The following is a 13,473-nucleotide window of genomic DNA, read 5'->3' as shown; positions in this document are numbered from 1 at the left end:
ATATATATATATATATATATATACATACATTTTAACATATTCGTAGTATATTTTTAACAATTATGCCAACTCTAATTGTGATGTGTTCGAACCTAAGACCTTTCTTATATAAATTAATGAGTAAGTTAAGAATAATAAATAGTTGACGGAATATTCCGTTACTAAAGTTTATACTAACGGAATTTAGGGTTATTTAAGATAAGAAAATAATATAATATAGGGTAAATAAGAAAAATCATTACAAAATACTAAAATCAAAATAATATGAACCATTCATTTTAAGAAATAATTACACTAACAATTTTTTTGTTTCAGTTAAGGGCCTAACATTATTGGCTCTTATTAGATTTGTATTTGTATTGTATTTGTATTTGTAGATCTCCACTTTTTAGTCTATTTTACATCAACTTATGCAGTTATGCAACACAATGATTGATCAAATATCGCATTTTTTTTCCTTTTCTTCATCTAGTATGCTATAATGTTCTTGGAAAAGTTATCTCTGATAGGACTCTATTATTCATATTAGACTAGGACTATGTTATTCGTGTTAGACTAGGATTCTATCTAGCATCTCTATATATTCGCTCCCTGTACTCTTAGACATAATTCATTAAATACAGAAAATATATTCTCATCTGGTATCAGCTAGGTTTATCCATGGAAAATATCGGTGTTAATGACAGCTCTGTTCTTGGTTCCTCTGAACGGACTGTTACCGAGATTCCTACGATGCCTGCGAGTGGTAGCCTCTCATCGGCTCATCACTTTGTTTCGTTAAAGTTGACCTCCCGGAATTATCTATTCTGGCGGACTCAGATGCTTATGTTTCTTGAACGCCAAGGGCTTCTAGGGTTTATTGATGGTTCTACACCCTTTCCGACGGCATCGCCGGCACTGGCATCAATCGCGGACAGCGCCCCGACGGTGGTTTGCGATCTCCCGACACGGTAGCTCGCGTAGCGCCGGCAAGACAAATCCATCCTCTCCATGCTCATCTCCTCTTTATCCGAGGAGACTTTTCGCTTCGCCGTCGGCAAGGGCACTTTGTGGCAGGTAATCGAACAAACCATAGGTTTGTCTACTCGCTCTCGTGCACTCCGGCTTCTCGGCAAACTTCAAGGGCTCCATCAAGGTGATTCCTCCATATCTGATTACCTTGGTCATGCCCAGATGTTGATTGATGAATTGGCTCTCGTCGGTCTTCATGTTGAGTTGGATGATCAGAACTTATACGTGTTTTGGGGTTTATGCCCAGAGTTCCGACCATTGGTGGCAACCCTAGCCCGCGGTGCTCCCGTTCCCCTCCCGGAGGTTGTGGATTTTCTTGTTTCGCAGGAATGGATTTGTTTGGATGACGACGCGGCTCTCGGCGCACCAGAAGCCTTGGCCGTGAGCCGCGGAAGACGCGGTGGCAGTCCGCAGAAACGAGGAGGTGGCGGCCACTGCAGAGGACGAGGTGGCCGTGGCCGGGGGCGGTCCAACTCGGGCCCTCGGTGTCAACTTTGCAACAAGCAAGGGCATATAGCTACGACATGTTGGCATCGTTTCACTCCTGATCCGGATCCTCAGGCGAATGTCACCATTTATGGTGTTGAAGGTTCTATGGATGACTCTCATAAGTGGTTTCCCGACACTGGGGCCACAAATCATGCCACTCCTGATCCCACCTTATTGACGTCCTCTACTACGTATGATGGTCCGGAGACACTTCGGGTCGGCAATGGTACAGGTTTGTCTATTGTTACTATTGGTTTTACTTTGTTAGCCACTGATTCTAAGTCGTTTCGTATGTCTGATGTCTTGCATTTTCCTGGTTTATCTTCTTCGTTGTTATCTGTTCAACGTTTTACTCAAGAAAATAATGTCTTTTTTGAGTTTCACCCTTTGTGTTTCTTTGTGAAGGACATTACAACCAGGAACACCCTGTTTAAGGGGCATGCGTCTGGGGGTTTATATGTCTGGCCTATCTCGCGTCCAGCTCCCGCTGCTTTTGTTGCTGCACGATCCTCTTTCGTTTGGCATATGCGGCTTGGGCATCCAAACTCTCGGGTCTTGCGTCAAATTTTAGGCTCGTCTAGTCTTAGTTCTTTTAATCCTAATGATCTGCCCAATATTTGTTCCTCTTGTCACGTCTCGTTTTCCTTTATCGCGTGTTGAATCTACTAGTTCGCATCCTTTAGAATTAATATATTCGGATATTTGGGGCCCTGCGCCGATACTTTCTGCAAATGGCTTTAAATATTTTGTATTATTTGTGGATGATTACACTCGCATGTGGTATTATCCTATGCGGGCTAAGTCTGATTTGTATGTGATATTTGATAAGTTTCGGTCACTTGTTAAGCATTCATTCTCTCGTAAAATTCTATCTTTTCAGTCTGATTTAGGGGGAGAATACAAAAAGCTTGGTTCGACTCTCGCATCGTTGGGTATTTGTCACAGGCAGTCTTGTGCGTATACTCATGAACAAAACGGCATAGTAGAACGCAAGCATCGCCATGTTGTCGAAACAAGACTGGCGCTAATGGCCCAGTCCTCTGTTCCGTCTCATTTCTGGGATTATGCCTTCGAAACTGCTGTGTATCTCATTAATAAAATGCCCACTCGTGTCTTATCTGATAAATCTCCTCATTATTTCTTGCATCAGTCTCCTCCCTTTATTCATACTTGCGTGTTTTTGGGTGTTTATGTTTTCCTAACCTGCGTCCCTATAATCGCAACAAACTACAATTTCGGTCGTCTCCTTGTGTCTTTTTATGATATCCCCCATCTTTTCGTGGCTATCGTTGTTTAGACACTAATACTAACAAGGTTTATATATGTCGCCATGTGCGATTCGATGACACTGTCTTTCCTTTTGTTGCTTCTGATGACTCGCAGGTACCCGTACCACGCCCGGAGCCATGGGGTGTTGCGTCGGTTGTGTCTCGTGGTAAGCCGAGTACTGTTTCGGCCTTTGATGATCAACCTGCCGTGCCCCGTAGCCAGGTCCGACCAGCACAGCGATCAGCCCGCCTCTGCTGAGCCGTCAGTGACCGAGTCCGAGTGGACAGTCACGGACCAGCCACCTGCTCGGCCGAGAGGTCGACCCCGTGGTCGATCTCGTCCCGTTACCTCACCCGTTCGGTCTCACGGGATGAATACGCGGAGCTCGGGGCTGCATGATCATGTTGCTCCATCCACTGATATCACTACTAAGCCGACATGTTTTACTCAAGCAGTCAAATTTCCTGAATGGCGGGATGCAATGGATTTGGAATTTAATGCCTTGGTGCACAACAATAGATGGCGGGTCGTTCCTTTTAAATCAGGTATAAATGTGGTTGGCTGCAAGTGAGTATTTAGAACTAAGAGAAAAGCTTATGGTTCGGTTGAGCGTTACAAGGCTTGATTAGTTGCCAAGGGATTCAATCAAGTTGCCGGTGAGGATTTCTTTGAGACTTTTAGTCCCGTGGTTAAACCGACTACGGTACGACTTCTCTTATCCTTAGCTATTTCTCATGGATGGACTATTCGACAGTTAGACATTCACAATGCTTTCCTAAATGGCAACCTTGCTGAGACGGTTTATATGCGTCAGCCCCCTGACTATGAAGACAAAACGATGCCCGGGCACGTTTGTCTCCTTCAACGTTCTTTATATGGGCTTAAACAAGCTCCACGCGCCTGATTCACGCATTTGCATGATTTTCTGGTTTCTATTGGTTTCTCACCTTCCAAAACTTATGTCTCTTTATTTATATATTTACGTGGCAATACTCGTCTATATTTTCTGGTCTATGTGGATGATATTTTAGTCATGGGTTCTGATTCGGCTCTTGTGACTGATCTTATTGGCAAGCTGGCTCTTGAATTTAAAGTTCGTGATATGGGAGTGCCCTTGTTTTTTCTAGGTATTGAGACTATTCTGTTGTCTAGTGGCATGCTTCTGTCTCAACAACGGTACATGAAGGATATTTTAAAACGAGCAGGTATGGTTGATTGCAAGCTTGTGGCCACCCCGGTTTCAACCGCGAAGGCTGAGACCGGTGCCGTGGTGCCATATGCTAATCCCACTCAGTATCGCAGCTTTGCAGGTGCTCTGCAATATCTTACGATAACTCGTCCTGATCTCTCCTATGCAGTCAATCGTTTGTGTCAGCACATGCACTCTCCCTCTACTGCGGATTGGGCGGCTCTCAAGAGGGTGTTACGGTATGTAAATGAGACACTACATCTCGGTCTTAAAATTACTCCTTCTTCCTCTCTGGATATTCATGCATATTATGATTCGGATTGGGCTGGCAATCCTGATGATAGAAAATCTACTAGTGGTTTTGCTGTGTTTTTGAGGACCAATCTTGTCTCATGGGTTTGTCGAAAGCAGCGTACTGTGGCTCGTTCCTCAACTGAGGCAGAATACAAAGGACTCGCTGATGTTTCTGCAGAGGTTACTTGGCTTGTCTCTTTGATGAAGGAACTCGGGTTTGCGCCACCTTCTGCGTCCAAACTCTGGTGTGATAATCTGGGTGCTACTTATCTATGTGCTAATCCGGTGTTTCATGCTCGCACCAAACACATTGAGATCAACTACCACTTTGTTCGTGATAAAGTAGCAAAAAAGGAATTACAAGTCAATTTTATTTCTACCAAAGATCATATAGCGGATATTTTTAGTAAGTCTCTTTCGTCTGTACGTTTTAATTAACTCGTTTTCGAGCTTAATGTTTTGGCTGACTAAACTCGTGCTTGAGGGGGAGTATTAGGACTCTATTATTCATATTAGACTAGGACTATATTATTCATTTTAGACTAAGATTCTATCTATCATCTCTATATATTCGCTCCATGTACTCTCAGACATAATTCATTAAATACAGAAAATATATTCTCATCATCCCGAATTAGGATTGATCAAGTTCAGATTTGATTAATCTCGTACCCAAGATATGGATTTTCTTTTTGGGTATATTCAAGGTTTCCACCGTCAAACACAGTGATTAATTCCCTCACTGGATTGTAGACACCTATTTTAGGTGGGACAGTTGTTGTGGATAAACATATGACAAAAATAATATTTTCGGAGGGTATAGTAAATTTAGAATTTTCCAATCTAATCTAATAAATTTATATATATATATATATATATATATATATATATATATATATATATATATATTTTGGGTGATGAGGTTAATCTGCTACCATTGCCCATAACTAACTGGTTCATGTAAATTATTATGTGGATCTGGGTCGAAAATACACCATTTACATACTGAATGTTCATAATTTTGTAAAAGGTAAATTGTGAACATTCAGTATGTAAATTGTGTATTTTAGACACGAATCCACGTGAATTCTGGTCCATGATATAATAATTGGATTCAAATGGCAAATTATGCTGTGCAACTGCGTACGCCAAGCATGGTGCACACGGAATTGAATTCATAATTTCTATACTATAGATTCATAGTTTTTATACTATAGATTCATAATTATTGAACTCTATATTCACAATTACAAAACTCTATGTTCATAATTTTCAATGTTCATATTCCCAATTGTTGAACTCTGTATTCACAAATCACTGAACTATATGTTCATAATTTGGTAATTATAGAGTATAGAAATTCTGACTTACATTTGGCATCTTTTTCATTTTATATTGAGTGGATAGGGGAGGAGATCCACCAAAGTCTTGCTTCCTCTTTGGACCATTTTAGACCTCACCAAAATATTATTTTAAAAAAATTACTTTCTTATTTAATTATTTTTCATCACATCATATTCAATCATATTTGTTACTCCGGCTCATGAGTTAGCTCGGGTGACCAGTTCTTCGGCTGTCTCAGAGGTGTGGACTGTCATCCCACCTGATTATATTTCGAATTTGTTACGTCATTAATGGAATTTGGCTCGTTTGTTTCAAAATATTTGTTACTCCGTACTTGGTTAATGCTTCATTACCAATTTCTTATTTTATTTTTGAAATAAAAATTATAGGTTTGGATGGATGTTTAGAATTAATTATACTTTCGCTATGCTTCATTACCAATTTCTTATTTTATTTCTGAAATAAAAATTATGTGTGGATATATGGATGTATTAGAATTAATTATATTTTTTGTCATTGACTTCAAAGTCTATTAAACTTGATCATAAAATAGTGAAAATGTTTACTTTATACGGAATAACTAAAACTAAAAGTAATACATCTTCAATAGTTAAAAACTAATTCTAATTGATTTTGAACTCGATAACCAAAAAAAAAAAAAAAAAAAAAATGTAACAATAAAAAAAAAACTAAAATAGAAATTAATTTTATGTATATGTATTTTTCTTCTCTCAAAAGGTTGAATCCTTAACGCCAAGGGTTCTCCAGACCCTAACCCAGCAGAGCATGTGAAAAGATGTAAATCACAGTAACTTAGTGCTCACGGTACTTAATTTTAGGAATATAATAAGGGTTAAATAGGTAGTTATCGAACTACACGATAATGCAATTAGACCACTAAACTAAAAAAAATTACAATTAAATCGCTAAACTAATCAATTTCATACAATTAGTCTAATTTGCATGTTTTGTAGGTTTCTAACAGATCACCCTAAATATAAAATATTTTTTTAAATAATTATTTAAAACAATTATTTAGAAAAAATAATTATTAATAAGTTTAATGACTTGTTTGACCATTTTCTCTATTACGAAGTATTGAAATTGATAATCTTATTAGATTTGGAAAAAAAAAAATGAAAACGTTATGTATGCATTTATTAATTAGAAAAAAAATTTAATTTATTTTAGAGAAATGGAAAATTGGTTAAAGGAAAATAGAGAAAATAAGTGTTGGTAAACATATTTTTAAAATTCACAAAAAAAAAATGAATTTTAAAAAAAAAAAAGTATCGGGCAGAGGGAAAAATTAAATTAATGAAGATATGAATAAACAAAAAGTATAAAGCATCTTCAAGGAAGGTTCACTGCATAGAATCACAAAAAATAGTCACCATTGGGCATTGTAATTTGTAAGCTTTCTATCTCATATTATTATAAAATAAAATGTTCCTTTATAAGTTCTAAAGTGAGGTAAAGGGCATGCAAACTTGTACTTATTAGTAGACTAATAACTTATGTTGCAATCTCCATTACAAAATATGGTCTCGTTTATTATAAATACTAAATTTTTTACGCGTTTTGCGCAAATAAAATAATGCACAATTGTTATTTTTAAGTAAGTATTTCAAAGTGTATCAATGCAATATTATATAGGAGATGTTCATGCATAGATAAATAAATGTTGAATTTGTTTATTTAAATCGGTAATTTAAAGTATATAAATGCAAGATAATATATGAGAGATTGATTATATTATCACTAAAATGATGTTTGCAACTTTGTAATAACGCTAGTCTAAATACTAAGTCTAAAAAAATGTTACTTTTAGTTTAAATTTCTCTAATTCTTCTTAATTTTCTTTTGAGTAGCATTGTCATTGTCTTCATCTTCAGTACATGTCCTTTTTTTTTGGTAATGTGTCATGCGTAATTGGTTACTGATGGTAGCATAGAGAGATTCATCATGCAATGAGATTATGATGTAGGAAGCTTTAGATTTGCCTTGTTGTGTATATGATGGGATCTTAGTCGTATTATGAACTCTTTATCTCATAAGCATCTATTGATATTTGGTAGTGGTAGTTTTTTCCCTACATGTTTCATGCATTGTGAGATGTATGTCGTAGGTTATTATGTGAAAGTATTGAACAAAATATTAATATTTATTATATTTGTATAAAAATACTTGGTAAATAAATATATATAACATATTTGGTATTATAAATTTGATATTTAATTACAAGATAATGTAAAAAGAAGACAATGGACAATGTAGTGAATATAATAAATTAATAAAGTTGAAGGTAGTGAATCTTTGAATTGTAGAAAATAAAGATAATATAACTAATGAAATTATATCTCTTTTTAAATTTTTTATAATGAATAATTTTTTTTTAAATAAAAGCATTATAAACATCTAATTCTAAATTAATTAAATGTATATATATTATTTTTTGTTGTAGTTACTAATTTATTTTTATTTAATAAGAGTAATAAAGTGACGTACATACTTTTCATCAACAATAATGAAATCATTAGTTTTTTTTTTGTTAATTTACATTCGTTGTTGAGACAAATTGTTTTGAGAGTTTGTCAATGACAATTGTTACAATTCCTGTCAATAGAGGATGATAATAAATAATTTAAAATATATATTTACAATAGATATTGTTATAATGATATAGTAAAAATTAACTTACAAATTTCTTTAGAAATTTTCATGCATTGATAAAATTCTGATATGTAAACTTGTCCAATTGGAGCCAGTGTGATATCAACATCGTCAATTCTTTGAAAAATGGTCCTATCGTTTTAGAGTCTAGGTGTAATTGTATTTATGATTAACAACTTTGTAGTTAGGTCGCGCAGGTCTGACAATGATGTAAAAACAATTTTTTCCGATAAAAAAAATAATAGTATAATATTTACAAAGTAATGTATAATTGTATCATTATAAAAAATACATACGAAAAAATATTAATACCATAAAGACCTAAATCATTCTAATAATGCAAAAGTAGAATTGAAATATTAAGTTTTGTTATAAATAATCAAAATAAGATTAATTAAATGAAAAAAAAAAAAACTTAAACTAATTTTTTTTAAAATGCATAAAAATCAAATGATTTTTAAAATTCCTGATTTATAATCTTTGAATGCTATGTATTTAGTCGGACTAATTATTTGACCAAAGTTTATGTTAAATTTTATATTATATATTTTTTTAAATACACTTTAACATATTCGTAGTATATATTTAACAATTATGCCAACTCTAATTGTGATGTGGTTCAAACCTATGACTTTTCTTATAGAAATTAATGAGTAAGTTAAAAATAATAAATAGGTAACGGAATATTCCGTTACTAAAGTTTATACTAACGGAATTTAAGTTATTTAAAGGAAGAAAAAAATATAATAGAGGGTAAATAAGGAAAATCATTAAAAAGTATAAAAATCAAAATAATATGAACCATTCATTTTAAGAAACAATTACACCGACATTTTTTTATTACATTTAACAGGGCGTTTGGTTGGAGGGGGGGAATTATGTGGGAAAGGAATTGTAATTCCATGGGAGTTGAATTACTGGGAATAAAGTGGTAATTTAAATTCCAGTGTTTGGTTGACAGGAATAGAATTACTGGGAATTTCAATTCTAATGTTTGGTATACATGGAAATTGAAAGGGAATAAGTAGTATAAAGTCAAAAATGTCCATTATTGTTGTTAGACATTAATTTTAGGTTAAAAAAGGAAGAGGTAATTTTGACTCATCACTATCTTTTTTTCCCAGGAATTAAAATACCAAGGGGGGGCATGGGATTTTAATTCCATGAAAATGGGGGAATTGCAATTCCATGGAATTGCAATTCCCTCCGACCAAACTACGGAATTTAATGGCCTTTGGAATTAGGTGGGAATTAAGTGGGAAGGGAATTTAAAATCCCTCCAACCAAACGTCCTGTAATGGCCTAACATTATTGGCTCTTATTAGAATTGTATGTACTAGTTCTTTTACGCGCTTTGTGCGAATGAAATAATGTCCAATGATTATTTTTAAATAAGTATTTCAAAGTATATCAATGCAATATTATATCGGAGATGTTCATGTATAGGTAAATAAATATTGAATTTGTTTATTTAAATCGGTAATTTAAAGTATATAAATGCAAGATAATATTGATTATATTGTCACTAAAATAAATGTTTGCAACTTTGTAATAACAGTAGTCTAATTAAATATTTTTAAAGCAAAGGCATTATAGACATCTAATTCTAAATTAATTAAATGTATATGTATTATTTTTTGTTGTAGCTACTAATTTATTTAATTTAAGGCCTGACAATGATGTAAGAACAATTTTTACGATAAAAAAATAATAGTATAATATTTGTAAAGTAATGTACAATTGTACCATTATAAAAATACGTACAAAAAATATTAATACCATAACGACCTAAAGGGAAGGGTTCATGTGCGGGTATAGCTTTCCGTGCGGTTGTGCGGTTAGATCTGAGCCGCTGATCAAATTTAGATCAACGGCTCAAATCAATGAAAAAAATAAATAAATAAATAAATAAAACGCATGTGTCAGGAAGAAAGAAACATAAGCTAAAAATGGCGCACATTAAGTGATAAAAACAAGCACCTTAAGTGTTATATCTTAAGCACAAACTCACGCACATTAAGTACAAAACCCACACACATTAAGCACAACCTCACGCACATTAAGCACAAAACCCACGCACTTTAAATATTAACTCACAAACTTTAAGTTTCAACAACTACTGACATTAAGCACAAACTCACGCATATTAAATACAAAACCCACGCACATTAAGTACAAATAAACCCCACGCACTTTAAGTATTAACTCACAGACCTTAAGTTTCAACAACTACTGACATTAATCACTAACCTCACACACATTAAACACAAAGCCTACACACATTAAGCACAAACTCCACTCACATTAAGAACAAATCTCACGCACCTTAAGCACAAAAGTCCACACTTTAAGTTTTAACAACTACTCACGTTAAGCACAACCCCACACATTAAGCATAAAACTCACACACCTTACGCACAAACTTCACACATCTTATATACAAAACTCACGCACATTAATCACAGATCCGCTCACCTTAATTTTGACCTAGATGCAAAAAATACAAAATTGCCACCGCGTTTTTTTTTTTTTTTTTTAATTTTGGCAATCCTGGACGTTGATTTAAACGAGATGAATGTCCCAAATTAAACTGCACAACTGCACCTGGGCACCCTAACCGCACCAGAACCTAATTCACGACCTAAATCATATAAATAATGCAAAAGTATAATTGAAATATTAAATGTTGTTCTGATCTAAATAATCAAAAGAAGTTAATTAAAAAAAAAAAAAAAAAAAAAACTTAACTTAAATTTGTTTTTTTTTTTTTTTAAATGCATAAATATCAAATGATTTTTAAAATTCTTGATTTATGATCTTTGATGCTTAACTTTGAATGTTATGTATTTAGTCGGACTAACTATTTGACCAAAGTTTATGTTAAATTTTATATTATATATTTTGATAGTACTAATTCCACGTGTAAGCGGTCAAGGTACTTAAATAAGATCAAGTAATAAGAAATAGAAGTCTTTTATTGATCAATGAGGACCTAATACAATCTAAGTGATTATCCCGAGGGCCGACTGACTGCGGTTGGGCAGCTCTGTAGATAATCTATCAATCGTCCAAAAGTCCCTCACACTGTAGCCGACGTGGGTATTTATAGCCGCCAGGCCGGAGGCACAGCTCCGGCCGGCCGGCATGTGACCCACGTAGCATCCACGCGTCTTCACCCAGCGAGCCCTCTCTGTCATCGTGAAACATTGCCACGTGCCTCTTCTCGAGATCCTTGACTCTTCGTAAGATAAGGGCCAATAAACGGGCAATAAAGATACTGGTCGGGAAGTCCATCGGTCGGGTCTGACCGTCTTCGTTCAAGAATATCCGACCTGTAAAACTTGCACAAAGAACGAGAGAAACCAAGCTAGGTTGGTCGGGATATACCCTACCATATTTTTTTTAATACATTTTAACATATTCGTAGTATATGTTTAACAATTATGTCAACTCTAATTGGGAAGATGTTCGAACCTAAGACCTTTCTTATAGAAATTAATAAGTTAAAAATAATAAATAGTTAACGGAATATTCACTTACTAAAGTTTATACTAACAAAATTTAGGTTATTTAAGGGAATAAAATAATATAATAGAGGGTAAATAAGAAAAATTATTAAAAAATACTAAAATCAAAATAATATGAACCATTCATTTTAAGAAATAATACTACCGACATTATTTTGTTCTAGTTAAGGACCTAATTAACATGATTGGTTCTTATTAGATACTAGTTTTTTATTGGGATAATGCCCAATGCTTTTTTGCATAGATAATTGAAGGTTGAATTTGCGTATTTAAATAGGTAATTCTTCTCCCAAAGGTTGAGTCCCCAACCCCAAGGGCCCCCCACACTCCGACCCGACAAAGCATTGTGGGAAGTTGTAAATCACGGTGACTCAATGGTTCAGCAGACAGGGCCAAATGCTGATACGCACAAGGAATCTGCCCACTTTGGACATAATTCCCGCATTGCCGCCGCCGAGGTTCAAACATTGGTCTCTTCTCCCAAATACTACCCACTAAACCATTGAACTAAGCCCGTGCAAGTTAAATAGGTAATTCTAAGTTTACAAATGCAAGATAATATAGTCAATATTGATTATAGTTGTCAATAAAATAATTGTATAGGTATGGTTGAAACCAAATACGGGGCATAAGGGAGTAAATATATACTAATATTGTTTGAGGAGATTCTGACATTAGGATTTGTGGTTAAGTTCTATTAAGACTTTAATATTAGAATTAGATTAATGGTGCAGTTATAATTCTATATTAGACTAACGGTGAATTAACGGAAAAGTTAAATGGATAATCATATAATTAAGGATAAATTAGAAAATGATATGAACCATAAATTAGAAAATCTTAAAAGAAAAAAATTAAAACCTGAACAATATGAACCATTCATTTGATTTAATAATTTGGCGGTCATTTTTTCTACCCAATGTTAATAATTAAATAAATTCGCTGGTCAAATCCGCTAACGCTAACCGCTACTGCTGATTGTCAAATAAGGACATTGCGAGGTAGTTCTCACTTCAATTTGTTGTGTGATTTGAATACTCTCTTTGTCACAAATCTCTCAAGTAGTTAATATGGTTGGCTTTATTAATTATATTTTTTAATTTTTTCATGGTATTAATAAAATACTTGGTAAATAAATATATAGCATTATTTAATGTTATAACTTTGATATTTAATTAGAAAAATAGTGCACAAAAAAAGATAATAGATAATGTAGTGAATATAATCAATTGATGAATTTGAATGTAAAAATTTTTACATTTCAGAAAAATAAAGACAATATAATGAAAATATTTCTTTTAATTAATTTTTTGATAATTAATAATTTTTTTTCACTGAATAAAGACATTGTAAGGACAATGTAGCGAATATAATCAATTAATAAATGTGAATATAAAGAATTTTTATATTGAAGAAAAATAAAGACAATATAACTAATAAAATTATTTATCTTATTTAATTTATTGATAATGAATAGTTTTTTTTTTTTTTTGAATAAAGACATTGTGGACACATAATTTTAAATTAAAGAAATGCATATGTATTATTTTTTGTTGTAACTACTAAATTATTATTTATGTAATTTAATAAGAGTAAAATAGAGTACTAATTATGCCAACTTTGTTTGGGATGAGGTTCGAACCTAAGGCCTTTTTTTTTTTTTATTGAAATCAATGA

At 33.6% G+C, this 13,473-nt stretch overlaps 1 protein-coding gene across 1 annotated transcript; it reads left to right on the top strand.

The window, feature by feature from the left end:
- Positions 1-990: 990 nt before the first annotated feature.
- LOC109187885 lies at positions 991-1,934 on the top strand. Its single transcript, XM_019338271.1, has 2 exons — positions 991-1,732; positions 1,906-1,934. The coding sequence occupies exons 1-2, from the start codon at positions 991-993 to the stop codon at positions 1,932-1,934; spliced, it is 771 nt and encodes a 256-aa protein (XP_019193816.1).
- The last annotated feature ends 11,539 nt before the right edge of the window (positions 1,935-13,473 follow it).

This window comes from Ipomoea nil, unplaced genomic scaffold (assembly GCF_001879475.1).
Source record: "Ipomoea nil cultivar Tokyo-kokei standard unplaced genomic scaffold, Asagao_1.1 scaffold0191, whole genome shotgun sequence".
NCBI lineage: Eukaryota > Viridiplantae > Streptophyta > Magnoliopsida > Solanales > Convolvulaceae > Ipomoea > Ipomoea nil.
This window is presented reverse-complemented; position numbering and strand designations above follow the sequence as displayed.

What these genes read in the sequence shown, in the direction of transcription:
- LOC109187885 (XM_019338271.1), top strand. Translation starts at nt 991, where the DNA reads ATGCTCATCTCCTCTTTATCCGAGGAGACTTTTCGCTTCGCCGTCGGC. An exon ending in TCGGGTCGGCAATGGTACAG is followed by an intron (nt 1,733 to 1,905) that starts GTTTGTCTATTG and finishes TTCTTTGTGAAG; the next exon opens with GACATTACAACCAGGAACAC.